General features: G+C 42.8%; 1 protein-coding gene across 1 annotated transcript; it reads right to left on the bottom strand.

The window, feature by feature from the left end:
- Positions 1-1,891: 1,891 nt before the first annotated feature.
- On the bottom strand, positions 1,892-17,253 carry PLAU (plasminogen activator, urokinase). The gene is made up of 11 exons (XM_033148542.1): positions 17,154-17,253; positions 12,566-12,694; positions 11,208-11,265; positions 10,436-10,540; positions 9,490-9,664; positions 8,916-9,007; positions 6,887-7,079; positions 5,016-5,161; positions 3,792-3,929; positions 3,130-3,272; positions 1,892-2,592 (listed from the first exon to the last, which is right to left on the bottom strand). Exons 2-11 carry the CDS (start codon positions 12,623-12,625, stop codon positions 2,404-2,406), a joined length of 1,299 nt encoding a protein of 432 aa, XP_033004433.1. The 5' UTR covers positions 12,626-12,694; positions 17,154-17,253; the 3' UTR covers positions 1,892-2,403.
- Between the last annotated feature and the right edge of the window lie 516 nt (positions 17,254-17,769).

Raw genomic sequence — 17,769 nt, forward strand, 5'->3', positions numbered from 1 at the left:
AGCAGCAGCCACGGCTAGGTTGCACATGTGTGTGTGCCCCCCCCTCAACACGTATTTTTTCAAGGGTAAAATTTCTGTCCAGTTGAATTTTTAAACATTTGCCAAAATGTCCCTGGCTATGCTTTCTGGATGAGACAGAGAAATAACTAGTGGTTGAAGACTTGCTTTCCTCTTCTCTTCTCCTGCCCCCACCCAAAGCAATGTATCACAGCTTCTATAGCCTACATATATTAGGGGTATTTAAAATGAGAGTCATCATAGCGTCCTCTTTTTTGCCCTTCAAAATACGGCAGCCCTATACCCACTTTTTCTCTAAGGAGCTCAAGGTGGCGAACAAAGTTCTCCTCGCAATGGCCCTGGTGAGGTAGGTAGAGAGACTGTGACTGGTATAGAGACTGTGACATCATATTTGACATCAGATGGGCGTGGCTTGCCCAAAATGGCCTTGTGGGCCATATGGGAGGCTGGATTCAGCCCATGGCCATCCTTGTTGAAAGGGACCAGCTTATTGGTTTGCCACCCCTGGAAGTATTAAAAACAAAAGGAAGTCCACACAGCAGTAATATTTTATTGGTGTTTAAAATCCATGATTTATAAACAATAAGTTAAAGTAAGATTATTAAATAACAATTGGGGTTCCAGCCCCAGCACATATATTACATATTCATTGAATAAAACGTTCTTTCTTAATTATATAAAAAAAGCTACTGCCGGGAGTCTTAGGAAAATAGGTAAAAATGACAAACAAGCAATATTTACAAATGTTCTTCATTATGGGGGACACCAGTTCAGGGTCTGTAAAATTCTGCAATGTCAAAAATGACCTCTCTGGTCTAGCTATGCTCTGAGTTTTGCCTTGTACACACCATGCATTATACCACAACAGGGTTTTTTGTTGTTTTTTTAAGGTGTGTAACAGAATTTAGTCACCTTATCATTAAAAAAAAAATGGCAGCTGAAATACTGCCAGCATTCTACACAGAGAGTCGGACAAATATGGTAGAATCAGTTCTTTGGGCAGCAACTGGGAGTGCAAATGCCAACATAGAGGAAGGTACTGAAGGTTTTTGTTGAAATAGTATTCATTAGTGAACCCTGTTAAAAATGCGGCGCTCTTATCTCAACAGCACCTGCGGAATTACAAGTCGTACGAAGCCAGAGGTAGATAAACCTTGGAATTAAAAATCAAAACGATTTTTTGTTGTTGTTTCAATTCTGCTTCTTTTCAAAATACTTTCCCCATTGCTATTTTTCAAAGTTGGTAGAAATTGCCAGAAACGGTCTATATTTTAACTCCCCACCCCTTCACCTTACATTTAATCCTGCCTTTCTTCCACCATGAAGCCCAAATTATGGCGGTACCTCATACATGAGTTTCTCGCGCAGATACCCATTTAGGCACTGTGCAGCCCCAGACCTCCTGAGCTCCAACAAAGTGGTGGTGGCCTCATGCGCCTTCCTGCAAGCTACTTCTCAAGAAGCAATCCGCTCTATGACTCATCAAGGCATCATTGTGAGGTCAAGAGACATATGCTCCATTGCCTGCTCTTCTAAATTGCTAAGCTGCCTTGAATAAACGGGACCAGCTTCATTGTAGAAGCAATCCAAATTGTGACATTATCTTAGGGACACCAATGAAGCAGTTCTGGAATCTGCACGTGATGCCCCCCCCCCCCAGCAACCTTTGCAACATTGCAAACTTATCAGATATTATGGCACATTCAGAGCCATTTGGGAATGGGAAAACATATTTGGCTGTTCCTGTGGACAACTCATTGTTTCTTGACCTGGGTGATGACACCCAGGAAGTCCCTGGGATTTTTGCTTTAGATTGCCCTCAAATGGTTTCCAAATTCAGGTTATGACAAAGACTTGTTGTTTTTCCTTCTTCTTCAAAAAACAAACAAACCCTGACACTACACCCCACAGAGATCTAAGGGCACATAGTGAATCAATAGGGCAGCACAGTTGTCCTTAAATCTCATTCAATTAAATGAGTCTGAGTTGTTTTTCTGGATGGCACTAATATTACGTTAGTAGCCAATTTAAAAACCTTACCAAAAAAAAAAAACCCTGCACCTACTGACAAAGTGAAATACTGACTCCTGTAGATAAGGCCACATGTATATTACACTGGCTGGCTAAAACACTCCTTATTTAAATGTTAAACATTGAAGAGCTTCCCCACTCCACCATGGGAGAATGTGTGTTGTTCAGTGATGGTTTCCGCTTCGGACACAGTGACACAAATGTTAATGAATTGACCTGGTGGTAATTCGAGCCAAGGTAGCCACCAAAGAACCGTCAACTCCAAAACAGGGCTTGGCATTTCAACGGACTGCAATGTTCTTTGGCTCGGTTTCCATGCTTCAGCTCCACGCTCTATGGAAAGCTGCCATATCTTCATTTAGGAAGGTAGGAACTTTTGAAATGGATGCCGTTCATGTGGGTTTCGATCCAGCGAAGGTAATGTGCGACTCTCGTGTAGACGCCAGGCTTCTCTTTGTCAGCACAGCCATCACCCCAGCTGACGATCCCATATAGCACCATCCTGTCACTGCTTGCACAAACCAGGGGACCACCGGAATCTCCCTGATGGAACATAAGAATGATGGTGAGCATTTAAAGAGAGGAAAACTAGGTAAAAGCACCTCTCAGGAATTCTGCTGCCACTGTGGTTGCACTAGTGCACTATTTTACAGTAATGGGACACAAGGAAAGGAAGTGGCCATGGCAGCTTAAGTTCTAGCACAGTCATTCTCAAACTTGGGTCCCTAGATGTTGTTGGACTACAACTCCCATCATCCCTAGGTGCCAGGACCTGTGGTCAGGGGTGATGGGAGTTGTAGTCCAGCAAGCTTTGGGTATCCAACTTTGCGAAAAGCTGCTCTAGCATCAAGGAATCCTCCTTCAACAGATTCCAAATTACAAAGGAGCTGGCTTAGCCCAGCGGAATAAATAAGATTGTCTTCCTTGCTGCAAACATGTATCTTGCAAGATGTTTGTCGTAGTAGGATATTAAATTATAAATCTTCAGATGTGCATTAGGCCTCTTCTAGAGAAAGGGAATGCATTAGCCAGACCATTCTGTTGACATAAAATGTAGACAATGTGCACAAGGAAACTTACTTTGCATGAATCTGTCTGCCACGTTTCATCTCCAGCACAGAACATGTTGCCAGTCACCCTGTCCTTATAGTATTTCTTACACAAAGACTGGGGTATCAGGTTCACATTGGTTGATTTCAGGATCCTTGCGAAGTAAATGTCAGCTGCAAACCAGAAACATGACAGTTGGTTGGGATATTTTCCTCAGTGAAGTCTAAAGCGATCTTCTTCATTGCTAAAACAAAGCAACTTCAGAGCCTGCCACACTGGAATAGTCTCATACACGACACCCAAATTCCTCTTCTTCAGTCTAGCGGATAACGGCGCACAGACTAAATTATGCAAACCAAACACAGCACAAAGTCTTTTGTATGTAGGATATGAGTTTGTTTGTTGCAGAACCAGAGCTGTAGTGGAGCTGGGTGCACAGAGCACATGCAACCTTAGCGAATGGCCTCTAGCAAGGTTCAGAAACAAAGATGAGGGACTTGTGATACTCAAGGTGTTGTTGAACTCACAACTCCCTGCAGTCCCAGCCAACACGACCAGTGGTCAGGAATGAGGGGAGTTTTAGTCTAGCAGCTTCCAGAAGGCTAACGGTTCCTGATTCCTGATCAAGAGAGTGCCAGTAACACATCCCACGCAATCTGCATTAGGAATGGGAAAGCTGTCTGTCAACTTACTCTTGTTTTCTCTTCCATAGCCAGAAACTTCACACTGGAAATTGTCTGGAAACGAGTCTTGCGATGGCAAGCAGATGGTCTTCACAGTGTCTGACTCTTGTGCACACTGGCCAGAAGATGATCGGATCCTCAATAGGGCTAAAGAAGGAATAAAGAGTGCATGTCATATAGGGAACCTTCTATCACTAACTCATTAGAAACAGAATAATATATGTTTAGAGCTATCTGTTCCAGCTGCTTTTCCAGACGACATGATCGTAGTCATGTTACTGCATTCACTCGTATGCATAATCCCTACCTCCCGCTGATAATTTAGATTGTGAGATCTGATAAAAATGTAGCTTAAAAATGGACTCTTTTATTATGTTCAGTAATTAATAGAGTATTTTAATGACAATAATAAAAAGTACACGTACTTTGTTAATGTGCATCTCCCCTCACCCCTTTTAATTTGCTATTATTTATATGGCTGGTATGGTTTACTTGTTTGTTTCCCCCCATAAATGTTACATTAATATTTCATATAACATATTACATGATTCCCCATTTCCCCCCTCCCCCTTATGTATTGTGTATTTTTCTTTGCTGTAAGTCGCTTGAAGGCCTTTGGGTGACAAGCAACTAATAAGTTTGATAAATGATAAAAATAATTTGTTTAACCATAGAAACACTTCGTGAGCATTTCCAGGAATGGCTAGAGATTGTGAAACATCCCCAACCCAGGGAAAATTAATTTGACTGCCTGAGAGAGAGAGAGAAATCATCTTTCCTGACTCTTGAAGTGTTTTCCTTACTATGATCTGATAGAACTCCCACCCCCAAAACATTTGGTGAAAGAAGATAGCTCATTCGTACCTGTATATTTTCCTAACCTATCATCTGCAGTCATTTTTGTATCGTTTGCAAATACAGTATGGGGATGATGTCATATGACAATGAAACACGAGGTGTTTTGCTGTAAGGCTGTGTAACACACTATAGTTTTAAGGCACATTTGAAGCACATTCGTTCCCTCAAAGGATTCTGGGCACTGCACGTAACTCTGTGAGGGGTAAACTACAATGACTAGAATTCTTTGACGGAAAGAATGGGCTACACCATTTCTCACTAAAATGGGCCCTTATTTTGCAGCAGTACTCGGGTGCAACATTTGTGCCTCAGTTTTTTGCATGCTCGGGTAAAACATGCCTGTGTTTCAGAAGGGAAGCTGGAGATGTCACTTACCAATATCATTATTATAATCAGTTCTCTCAAGTGTGTAGTCCTCATGAATGACAACTCTATCAACATTAAATTTTTGCTCCTTCGTATCATCAGTGTATAATTCAGACTTCCCGAGAATAACAGTCAGCTTGGATAGGTCAGGAGTGCTGAAAAGAAATGAAAACATGGATTAGGGAAAAATTTATACAGGGGCATATTTTCCCACTCTTACTTTCACGTCTGCTCAGTTTTCTGCCTCAGTCACAAGCTTAAAATTTTAACACGCCTCCTAGCATTTGTAGCTATTCTGTCTTAAAAATACACACATTTGAGAACATCTCATTTTGAACCAGCAGAACATGAGCATATATCAACACAAAACTTTTTTTTATAGAAAAGGATTGCTTTTTACAACAAACTGTTTCTCATTCCAAAAAGTTCTAAAGCACTTCTTCAAATATATTAATTCCATATATTTCTTGGTAAACAAAGATATAGCAGTAGCAATATCCTACAATTTTTAATAAATCACTTTCTAAACATTGGTTTGGTTTTTTTAAATAGGTTTTCCAGTATTTAGGATGCAATCCTATAACAATTTATAGAACTCGATGGCTGTTCCTTTTGACTAACATGCAGAGGCTGCCCTGACCATGTCCACTCAGAAGTAAGTCCTATTGAATTCAATGGCGCTTACTCCTTGTGTATCATAAGCCTTAGTGTATCATATGGGTACATTCCTTCTGGTCTAGAACAACATTTGTGGATGAGAGTTAAAATGTGTTTGTATAGGATTGTGAAATTTTAGCATACAGATGGGTTTTATAAACTGGGGGGGGGGGAGTCTTTGGTAACTGAAAAGGTCGCCAACTTTTTTAAAGCTAGCCATTTCTTTAAAACACACAAGTACTTACAAATACTGCACCGGCAGGCAAATATTATTTATAGCTATCAAGTGGCCATTACAATATAAATGCCAAAAGAAAATATATGTAAGTTAAGCTATTGATCTGGGAGAAAGATAACTTCTGCAAGTGCAGCTGAAACTTACACACTTACAGTGTAAACCTATGTAGAATTCAATAAGCTAGAGTAAGTATGTGTAGGACTACAACCATGGGATATAATACTAAACCCACTTACTTGACAGGAACCTTCACTGATTTTAGTGAGACAACCCTCAACAATCCTAAGACTGGGCTATTCGTCAATTTTGTCACTGAGGAAAAAGCTGTGGCACCTTCATTATATATGAAACGTTCCTCTTCAACCAGGCCTTTGGCTGATTAATATTCTATAGCCTTTTAAATGTGTTTGTGGGAATGGGGGGTATTGTTTTGTTGTTTTGTTTTACTTATTTACTTGGTCCCCCCCATATTTGTTGTTTTGTGTTACTTATTTACTTGGTTTCCCCCCCCCACCATATTTTATTCTGTGAACTGCCCTGAGATCCTATGATGAAGGATAGTTTATAATCTAATAATGAAATGAAATGGGAAAAACACAGGAAAGCTGCCTTACACTGCCAGACCACTGGCCCATCCAGTTCATTGGCCTAGCAAAGGGAGTCTTTCCCTAGCCCAGGCACAGGCAACCTTCAGCTCTCCAGATGTTTTGGACTACAATTCCCACCATCCCTGACCACTGGTCTTGTTAGCTAGGGATCATGGGAGTTGTAGGCCAAAACATCTGGAGAGCCGAAGGTTGCCTATGCCTGCCCTAACCCTACCTGAAGAAGGAGCATGAGACCTTTTGCACACAGAGCATATGCTGTACCAGCGAGCTAAAATCCCTCCCTTTCATAGTACAGGATGTTGACTAAGGGATCTCTAACTAGAAAACAGTTCTGAAGTGGAGAATTAAAAGGAAAAAGTTGATTGTGAAGTACTTACCTGCTTCCGAAGCAGTGTGCTGCTGTCAGGACCCAACACGCATCTATGAGGCTACCGCCACAAATAAACTGACTACCTCCTCTCTTATCGGTGTGGTAGAGGGTTGCTATCCAAGGCTGAGACTCGATGGGTGCTTTATAACCGCCCACAATCTTGAAGTACTTGCGGAAGCTCCTCTGGCCACAAGTGCCTTCTGCAAAAGGAAGAGAGAGCCTCAAGGATTTGCCCCAGTGAAGAACGAACATAGCTTTAGCTCTTCACAACAAAGACTAGGTCCTCAGGGTAGCAAGATCCCCATGAAGATATGCAAAGTTTGGCTGTCCCTCATATTTAATTCTAGGCCAAGATTAAGGTCTGATTAACACCTTCCGACAGATGATATGGAAACATCCTTCCTGAATTTGTACCGCTAGGACTGCAGGTGAGGGATCATATATATATATATTAATGCTCCCTCTGCATAAAATGCTCGCACACTAAGTGAAAATCCTTCTACTGAACATGCTAGCTGTCCATTGACAAATTATTTTTGTCTAGCTAACTTGCCAAAGTTAAAACCAAATACAGTCATACCCCGGGTTGCGCACGCTCCGTGTTGCGTACGTTCGGATTAAGAACGCCCACAACCCGGAAGCGTTTCTGGAGCGTGCGTGACCCCCGGATGCACAGAACGCTTCTGCACACTTCGCGCATGCGCAGAAGTGCTCAAATTCGCAAATGCGCAGAAGTGCTCAAATTCGCACATGCACAGAAGTGCTCAAATACTTCTGGATTTTCGGGGGGGGGTTGTGCGTTTGAGATACGCACGCATGCGTTACGCACGGCGACCCGGAATGGATCGCGTGCGTAACCCAGGGTTCCACTGTAAAAAATAAAAAAATTCCTTCCAGTAGCACCTTAGAGACCAACTAAGTTTGTTTTTGGTATGAGCTTTCGTGTGCATGTACACTTCTTCAGATACACTGAAACAGAAGTCACCAGACCCTTATATATAGTGAGGGAGTGGGGAGGGGTATTACTCAGAAGGGTGGTGGGAATGGGTGATGGGCTGATAGGTGTGGAAAACCTGTTGACGACTGTTAACGACTGCAATTGGTCTTACAGGAAAAAGCAAGGGGTGAGATGGCTAAAGATAGCTTTGCCATGTATAATGAGATAAGAATCCAATGTCTTTATTCAGACCAGGTCTCTCCATGGTTTTAAGTTTGGTAATTAGTTGCAATTCAGCAACTTTGCTTTCCAGTCTATTTCTGAAATTCCTTTGTATTAAGACAGCTAATAATTACCCCCAAAAAGGTAATCAACCCTGGGTAACCCCCCCAAAAAAAGCTCAACAACTCTGAGCCATCTTCCCCCATTTTCTTAAATCTGAGTCCTCCAAAATATACATGGGGGCGTCTAATACACAGAAAAGTACGGTACATTTTGGATTAAGGTTTGTAGGTGGAGATAAAAATACACACTATGAGAGTCTCATTACAGGAATCTATGGGAAATATCGGGACCCAATTTTATGAAATAGCTTCCTCCTGAGAAACTTTATATGATGGGTGAAATTAATCAAACTTGCTTCATCTTCACAAGCCTGAGGAAAGAACCCTTTCCTTAGGAATCAGAAGCAGTTAATAATTTGCAGGAACTTGAGAAAGGCTGTTCATTCAAAGGGATTTTTTTTTTTTACAAGTGGTTTGCAGTTGTTGAGTATTTTATAGCATCCATCGTTATTTGGAATTTTGTATGTAGTCTTCAGTTTGTATTAATAGATAACTGGCTCTCTTTATTTGTTGTGGGTAGGGGGGTGCTGCGGGGTTCATGGTTATTCAAGAATATCCTGGTGTCCACCTCCATTCCTTGCTCCCCATCTTTCTTTGCACTGCACCTTGCAAATTATATACTTGTGTGCAAAGTAAGCTTTCGGACGCACAGAATTTTCTGCCCCTTGAAACAGAATCTGAACTGATTGCTGTGTACTTTGCTTTGATTTTAAAAGTTTATAAGTATCTGGCACTCTAGGTAATAAATAATATACCTTTTTGGCATACGTCGATTTTGCAGGATGTTGAAGAGGTTCGATAACCATTCCTAACGTAACACCACGGTTTGGATCGGCCATCTGGATTTCTGAAAAACAGCGGAATATTGCCTTCAAAAGAATGATCCTCAGTAATACCAATGCCCACCTACAGGGGTCGGTAGAATGTCTCCACTTAATGTAGGCCATAGTACTGTATGCGGAAGTCATCCAGTTCACTTATATTCTTAGTAATGCTAGTTAAATGTTCCTGCAGGGCACTAATCCTGCAAAGTACCAAGTATAACTATTTGCTCAACTATTCGTTATACTTTGTCCTTGTCATCCAAAGAGAACCATACGGAATCCTAGTTTGCATCAACAAAGATAATGGGAACGAAACCCTAACCATTCTTAAAAGTACAAGATCTTGTAATTCACTACAGCTGATGTTCTTGTGGAATGCCGGTCAGATGATTTGATGCATTATTATTCAAAAGCACATGGCAACTGTGGAACCATGGGTTGGGGGGAGAAATGAAAAATAGGGCAGCTGGACCTATAGCAGTACATTCCGTTGCGTTTCAGTTACCTGCAGAAGTTGTGCTTTCCTAACCCAAGTCTCATGGCATTCTCCATGCCATCATGATAAGGCCATCTCTGCAGCGAAGGGGAGTCCCAATCCAGGCACCTTTCACCTTTCTCATTCACCGCCAAAGTCCCTCTGTAGTCCTCCCCGTTGTCAGTGTAGCAGCGACTTTCAGCATCTGTCGAGAAAACAAGAGGATTGTCCGTGCTGATGGAGAACTGGCAGCTGAGAGGTTCCATGAGAGGATTTTTATCATGTTAAATCTGCTCACTGACTTGCCAGCGCCAGGATGTTATTGCCCAACGTGTCTATACTTCTCTGCATTTCATTTCTCTCTGACTTTGTGGTTTACAGTCCCACCCCACCAACCATATGTATATAAACCTATAATTCGGGGAAGCGCTTCATACATTTCATGAAGTGGGCCCCATGAGATTTTGCCGTTTTGCTGCAACAGACTAACATGACCCTGCCTCTGGATTCTGGAACTATTGGGCCAGATTCAGCAAACCAATTCCACTAGTAGAAGCCAGCTCGAGGGCTCCCACTAGCACAACAGGGATTTTTCTGCTCTCCTCCCCCTGCACACTCCCCTGTGCTTCCTCCAAAACTGTTCTGGAAAGTTGGGAGAACCCACAAAACAGTGGACAGGAGCGGGGAGGGAGAGGGTCATCATTCCATCAAGCGAGATGATTGTGCAGGTCAAACAATATCCTTATTGCTGCACTGATCTTTACTCTACCTTTTCAGATACCCGTTCTCAACCCTCAAAGTGGTTTACAGCTCAATAAGCCTCCCACCCAATCTCTTGTTTCTTTTTTTTCGGGGGGGGGGGGGTTGTCCAGAGTGGCTTTGTCTGTTCCGGAAAACTGGAGGATTTATTGGCATTCTTTAATTTCTAAAGGTCGTTGGGTAAAAAAAGGAAACAAGTTTTGAAGTGATCACCTACCGATTTCACAGTGGTCTCCACTATATCCTTTGGGGCATAAGCAACGTCTCATTCCAGAAAAGAGGTAGTAGGAGACACAGGTTCCTCCATTCAGACAGGTGCAACCTGCAAACAAGACATTGTGGGGAAATTGTAGTATGCCACACTGTAGGCCAAACACCACATCACATCCAAATGCGTAGCAAAACTTCAGTGGGCCCCTTCTTCAAGGACAGCCTTCCTCATCCTATTGCCCCCTAGATATTTTATGCGACTCCCATCAGCCCCATCCAGAAGACTGCGCTAAGAAAAAGAAGACCAACTAAGTTTGATATTGGTATGAGCTTTTGTGTGCTGAAGAAGTGTGCATGCACTTGAAAGCTCATACCAATAACAAACTTAGTTGGTCTCTAAGGTGCTACCGGAAGGAATTTTTTTATTTTTTATTTTGTTTCGACTTGGAGAAAGATGTTACTTTAAATTTAGATAAGTTATGTATTGCTTAAAATTTGTGGAAGAAGAAGACCGAGGGAGGAGAGGTCCCCAATTAAGATGTTTCTGCTGCAGATTCCCCATCCGTTGCCTTTACTTCCATGGGAATCATAATGTCTCTTTGAGAGAGGGGAATAGCCAGGAGATATTGCAGCGAGAAAGCAGAGGGTGATGAAAGGATTAAGTGGTGCTATCTCAAAGAAGGGGCTATCAGAGGTGCAAAACAAGGAATTTGGCCACTTTGTCAAAAGAGCAGCAGCAGTTTTCAGGTGTCAACAAAAAGCTGCAAAGATTTCTTTACCTTTATGTTCATATTTAGCTTTGCTTCCCAGCTTGCGATCTTTCTTCCAGTGGTGAAACTAAGAGGGAACAATGACAGACACAAGTTATTCTAAATGAAAAAATAAGAAAGCATTATTTAGATGAAGGTGATCCTAAATAACTCCCCCTCCCCTTATTTTCATTTCCCTCATAACAACCCTGAGAGGCAGGGCAGTTTCTTACAGATGATTTTGCTAAGCTTTAGGTTGGTTAGCAGGGCTAACCAACATGGTATTCTTAGATCTTGTTGGGCCATCATCCCTGACCACTGTCCATACTGGTGGGGGCAGATTGTAGTCCAATCATATATAATGGATAGCTTCTGCAGATGTGCTCTGCTGTGCATTAAATCAGGAGTGGCTTGGACTACATGTATGTATGTATGTATGTATGTATGTATGTATGTATGTATCTGTTCCATAATTCATATCAAATAATTTCAGGTAGAAGAGACCTCCCACAGCTAAGCTGCAGCTAAGTCACATAGGGTGGGGCAGGCAGAATCATATCTACCGGTAATCTTGAGATTTATTTATTGTCATTGTCCGTATATACACAGTATACACAACAACGAAAATCAAACACCCAAAGACCGGATTTACCATACACATTTGCACATATCTCCAACACTCTCATCCTTATTAAAACATAATCTATTAAAACATAACATAATCCAAAGTATAACATAACCTATTAAAAGCATAGCATAACCTAAAAGCCTGTCTCATTCCTTACTACTCACTGCTTACTATTACTTACTACTGACCCTGAGATCATTATTAAGTGCAATCAAAGCTCTTGGATAGAAACTATTCAGAAGGCGTGTGGTTCGAGTCTTCTATTATCTAAGAGAGAAGCAGGCAGAAGGGTGAGGTGGAGGAGGAAGCAGAAGAACCAAGGGTTTGGGAAAGAACTAGACAGTTGCTTGAAAAAGCAAGGGGAGAATGGATAGCTTTCAAAGGCAGGTTGGAAGAAGCAGTCCAGAGAAATGAGGAGAGGACAGCAGAGGAAGAAGTCTGGTTTGTGTGTGTGTGTGTGTGTGTGTGTGTGTGTGTTGTACGGACTGGGAGATGGAAAGGATAGAGAGGTGATGCACCCATGATCAAAAGGAAGGGAATATTGAGGGAACAATACTGTAAATATCTAAAAGTATTTATCAGATTATATATCCCAGAGTACAACCTCCTGCACGTACCAGCAGTAATTCAAAAAAGAAACAAGTTGCTAAAAATAGGTTTGGGCCATGGGCGAAAGAGGAAGCTTTGCATTTATGGTCAAACATGGAAATAAGCACAAGCACTTGTCAGTTGGAGTTCCTGCCATGGTTGCAAAACTTACTGATGCTATGTCTGTGACGAGAACGCTCAGCATTACAGAGATGGTGATGAGTAACTTCATCGTGTTGGGCAAGAGGTTCCTATTTCCACCAGTTTGGTTCACTTCCTGGGTTCTTCTTTACACAGGTTTCTGCAAGCAAAGGAATAACCCCAGGTTTGTAATGTGGAACAAAGATGGGACCGAATTGGTTCTCTCCCCCCCCCCTTCTGTCCAACTTGAATAGCCTTTTGTTGGCGAGGGGATGGGTTAAGCTGCTTTGCTCTCCCCCTGTTCCGAACTCAGGTTGAAGCTGAGGATGTCTATCAAGGGAGAACCATCAGCAGGATGATGTCTTCAGGTCCCACCTGCCAGGTCCTCCTTAACCCTTTGTGCTTCCTTGCGGGTCGATGGCCCACCACCCACGTGGAGTAAATAAAACACACGGACACAATATTTTAGGTTAATGGGCAAAATAAGGCAACAACTTTATTGGTTACGGCGTGTGGGTGGTATTGGCTTAGGCATTGGACAAGAGGGTTAACAACCAGTGGGAGGAGCTTGTTGATGCAAATTCAACTGGAAGCTTCCCCTGATGTCACCGGGGGTCGTGCCATGGCCCTAGCCACTAGCAGGGCATCGGACAGGATCCACGACCGCCGGATCCCTTTAAAGGGATACCCCTAGGAGGTAGGTGATGGGCACAACCTGACCTCCAACACACAACACATATTACATCCTCTGTTGAATATTCCAATGCCTAACCGCCAATACCATAAAGTTGTGCAGAATGGCTGGAAATGGCGCTTCCCTGGCTGTTTGAATCCAGCCACCGCCCCCCAGCCAGCCAGCCCAATTGGCTGGCTATGGGGCTTGGCATGGCAGGAAGGAGGGGACAAGGCAGGGGGCCGAACACGCCCCCCTGCAAGCGCGGGAAACGGCCCCCGCCCGCAACTCCTCCCCTCTGGAATGAGGAGAGGTCTTCTCTCCAACACGTGGTAGCAACACACAAGGCTCTTCTGATCCACCACAGTGGCTCCAGCCCTGGTCCTAGCTCTGGAGGCAGATGCGAGTTTTTCCCAGAAAGTTGAAGGCATCGTTGCCCGTCATCCTACTATGCACCACTGGTAAACAGGTTTCACAGATGTCTGTAGTGTTCTGAAAACCTGCTCGGCCAGAAATTATAATAGAAATGTGTGTACACCGAGAGCAACAATATCAGTATCAAGTTGCCTTCAGTTCTGTCATCTGTCGCCAGCCTATTGTCTAATCACAAGAAATGAGCATAACAGGCAATTTGTGGTGCAATTTCACCCCCTTTCCACAAGACAAAATCCTGCTCTTTCCTCAGTTTTTGCATTTTGAGGGAATAGTGTTCTCTTTAGCTCATTTTATGTCGGAGAAGAGCTGCACTAATGCAATACCCCTGTTCTAAATATGTGATATGAAAATGCCCCATTGATTTATGTGAAACATACTCCTACCTAAGTGGCGTTTTGGATTATATTACACTGCGAGGGTATGTCAGTCTCAGGTTAAACACTGGTCATATTGTAATCACACTGGCCTGCAAGTAAATCCTATGGTGGGAGTATTGTTTAGTTTGTTATTATGTTGTGCGTTTTGTGGCTTTACACTGTAAGTGGCCCTGGAATCCCCGGCCGAAGCATGGTATATAAGTTTAATAAATAATAATAACTCGGTGAGGCTTGCTTCCAAACAGACGAGGATATGATTGTGCTGTGAATGAAGAAAAACTTCAGTGCTCTCCTTTTACCAATAATGACACCATTTAGCAGGCTGCCAGTATTTAGCAATTTGTTAATTTGATTTCAAAGTATAAGTGGTAGACTATAATTATTGAGCTTTAAATCAATCTGGCAGAGATTCCCCTCTCTTCTTACAGAAAGCGTGCGCGCACATAGCAGGAGATTGCTCCATTAAAAGCCGGCGCCTTAACTTCATGAAGGGATGAACTCATTCTCAAAAAAGCCTGAGGTTATTTCATCTCTGCGTGTAGGGACAAAGCGCAACGTTTCAGGAAGGCATTTGGAAATAAACGGGCACATCTATTGCCAAATTTGGTGACAAACCACCACCTGCTTGATTCAGGCAGCCCTTCTGTTGAAACTGAGGATTAAGGGGTAAGCTGTGCAAAAGGCTGATGATGGAGACTTAAAATATCAGTTTTAACTTGTTCACCTCCAGTTTGTAATTTTCGCAAAGTTAAAAACAGGAAAGCAAAAGTGCAGCGAAATGAAATCCCATTGAACAAAAGTGGGACTTACTTCTGAGTAAGAAAGCGTAGGATCAGGCTTCTATGCACACTCACTTAGGAGCAACCCTTGCTGAATCTCACGATTTACAGTACTGGGCTGTAAAACAGTTGCATTAGGAGAACAGAAATTTCGAGGGATCCAGAAACTTGCATAGGGATGTCCTGTTATGCTGGCAAGCTCCTGCATTCAGGACTGCCTATCTGCTTGCTCTGTCCTGCTTCTGCTATACATTCTCAAGTTTCAAGCAGCCTTCAGCTTTCCTAGTGATCGAAGTGCTGATCACTGTGCAGGTTGTCACTTTCCCCCTCTGCTTTCCCTGCCTGACTTTCGCTCACTTGGCCACTGACACCCACGCAGAGTTGACTCTCTGAGTGGAGCGATCCCTGACCTGCATGTCTACGAGGTGAACACCCTGTGCTGGCATGTGACTCACACCAAGCTATAGAGGGCTGGAATCCCGACAGGACCATCTCCTCAGATACACCTTTCTTACTACAAGTAAGTGGCGCCTTTCCAGACCTTATCCAAGGCAGGGCACAGCTGCGCTGAAACCAAGCAAACCACGGCTGCCACCTGCTCAAATTAAAACGAAAAAGAACCCAACCATTGCTCACTGGTATAGGCAAATTGGTTGCATTATGTGCAAATTCAAACCTGCTCGATAAATATTGCTGAGACTGAATCCTGCCCAGGAAGTACTCATTGGGAAGATATCAACCACCCGGTCCCTCTTAGGCATCAAGGTGTTGCCCTCTCCCTTTTCTGATGTTGCAGAAAATCCACGTGACCCTATTTTCCAGGGACAGTCCCGGATTTGCAGAAGCCATCCTGGTTTCCGATTTTATCCTGGAATGTCCTGCTTTTCTTTAGGACGTCCCTATTTTCACTGGAGAAATGTTGGAGAGTATGGAGTTGGGTGACACCCCCCCCCCGAGCCAAGGAGATAAGTCACTATACTATATATAGGGAAGTTTTTAAATGTTTTATTATGGGTTTTTTATATGTTGGAAGCTGCCCAGAGTGGCTGGGACAATCCGGTCAGATGGGCAGGGTTATAAATAATATAATTACTACTACTACTACTACAACTACTACTATTATTATTATGGAATAGGACGTCCCTATTTTCACCAGATATATGTTGGAGGGTATAGATGTTGCCCTTCTCCTGTCCATTTTGTATCTATACCCATCAAGCCCTCTATCATAGATACAGGGCAGGTATTTGCACACCTTATATGTGAATGAGAAGTGTGACTACTGGCTTTGTCAATGGCAGCTTGCCCATTGCTTTTACTACGGCCATGTCTGCAATGCTTATTTGCTGGCTCCTGTTCAAAGAGCGCTGGCTTGCTGAGCTACAATGCTGCACACTCTCTGTTTCCCAGAAGCATCAGCCCAGTCCCTGAGCCTGCCTGCAGTGCAGAGGGATCAAGGTGCAGGGTTGGCAATAGCTGGGCACAAGGAATCACGTCGGAACATCAGGGCGCTGCCTTCGCGCCTGCTCAGCCCCTGCCCGAATGGTCTGCAGGACCGAAGTTCTAAGTGCAAGTTGAAAATGCTGCACAATCCCAATGAAATCTAAAAGGCAGATCCAATTGCCTCAAAATGCAAGATAGATGCATTTGACTCCCTAAACCAGATCCTGCCGGACGGTCGCAAACAGAACAGCAAGATGAGAGGCGCTGGAAAAATAGCTTGCGTGTCTTTCATCAGCAGTTAAAAATTCAAAAACTGGCAGGTAGAAGTCTACCCCATTCTCTCTAAAAGCACTCGGCGTAATTGTAGGAATGTAAATCCAAAGCCATACAAAGCTTCAAGCAATGACAAAACTGCCTGGATGGAAACTGACATGTCAGAACACACTGAAATTGCGTTTAGCCTTTAGCCTCAAACGTTCACAGTTTCTTTGCAATCAGATATTGTCTCCTAAGATCTAATGCAGGTTCAAAACCAAAACAGACCGTATTACAGCAGGAAAAGATTCAATAAGTTGTATTAAAACACAAGCAAACACGCATAACTAAGACATATTCACGTTAAGTAGAATCACAGCATTCTATTCTTTTAAAATTGCCAATCTTGTTTGGAAAAACATATTCCAGACCTTGCAAGACTCTTCTGCATGTACAAGCAAGCCTCTTGCAAAGAGGCATGTATTGCTTTAAGAGGGAGCAACACAACAATAAAGCTTTGAGATGACTGAAAAGAGAATAAAGTCTTCAAGCATTAAAAAGTTGCAGCCATCATTCAACTGGGCTCTTTAAAACTTGTGTGTGGGCAATAGTTAATATAATTATATTTAATATAAGACTTAAATGTGTTGAACTTACCAGATGGAACAACAGTGGCAAAACTGTGCTGTGCTCTGTGATGATATTGCGATAGCCGAAGGCTTAGCCTCTCAGTGTGCTCACTTTGACTGTTCTGCAGAGGAAATAATATCTCTATATAAACCCTCACACAGAGCCCTGATTGGACGGCTCTACCCTATGATGCATTCCAGCTTGATGACAAGAATGATATCATTCCACACTGCCTGGAGGTTTGCACCACTAGGGGGATTCAGTTTAAAAAAAAAAAACCCACAACCATACATTTAACTCTTTGCAAACAGAAGTCACAAGTGACTCAATGAGGGGATTTCTAAAGCGTTGTGAATTGCAGTTTCACTACAGAAAGGCGTATCATCCATACTATTGTATCGTATGTGTCTGGAGCTAGATCTTCATCCAGACCCTCGCTGACATACTTGATTAGCAATTGGTGTTCTTCATAACCTTGGAAAAGTAGAGAAAAATCCCTTGCTGGAAGAGGAAATGAATATTTAGTTTTTCATCTGCAATGTGCTCAGGGACAAAATTAGATGTGTTAACAGATTTTTTTTTCATGCCTACTTGAATTCCATATGCTTTATCACTCATAAGTTAAATTTGCCGTGGAAGACGT

The sequence above is a fragment of the Lacerta agilis genome, chromosome 5 (assembly GCF_009819535.1).
Source record: "Lacerta agilis isolate rLacAgi1 chromosome 5, rLacAgi1.pri, whole genome shotgun sequence".
Lineage (NCBI taxonomy): Eukaryota > Metazoa > Chordata > Lepidosauria > Squamata > Lacertidae > Lacerta > Lacerta agilis.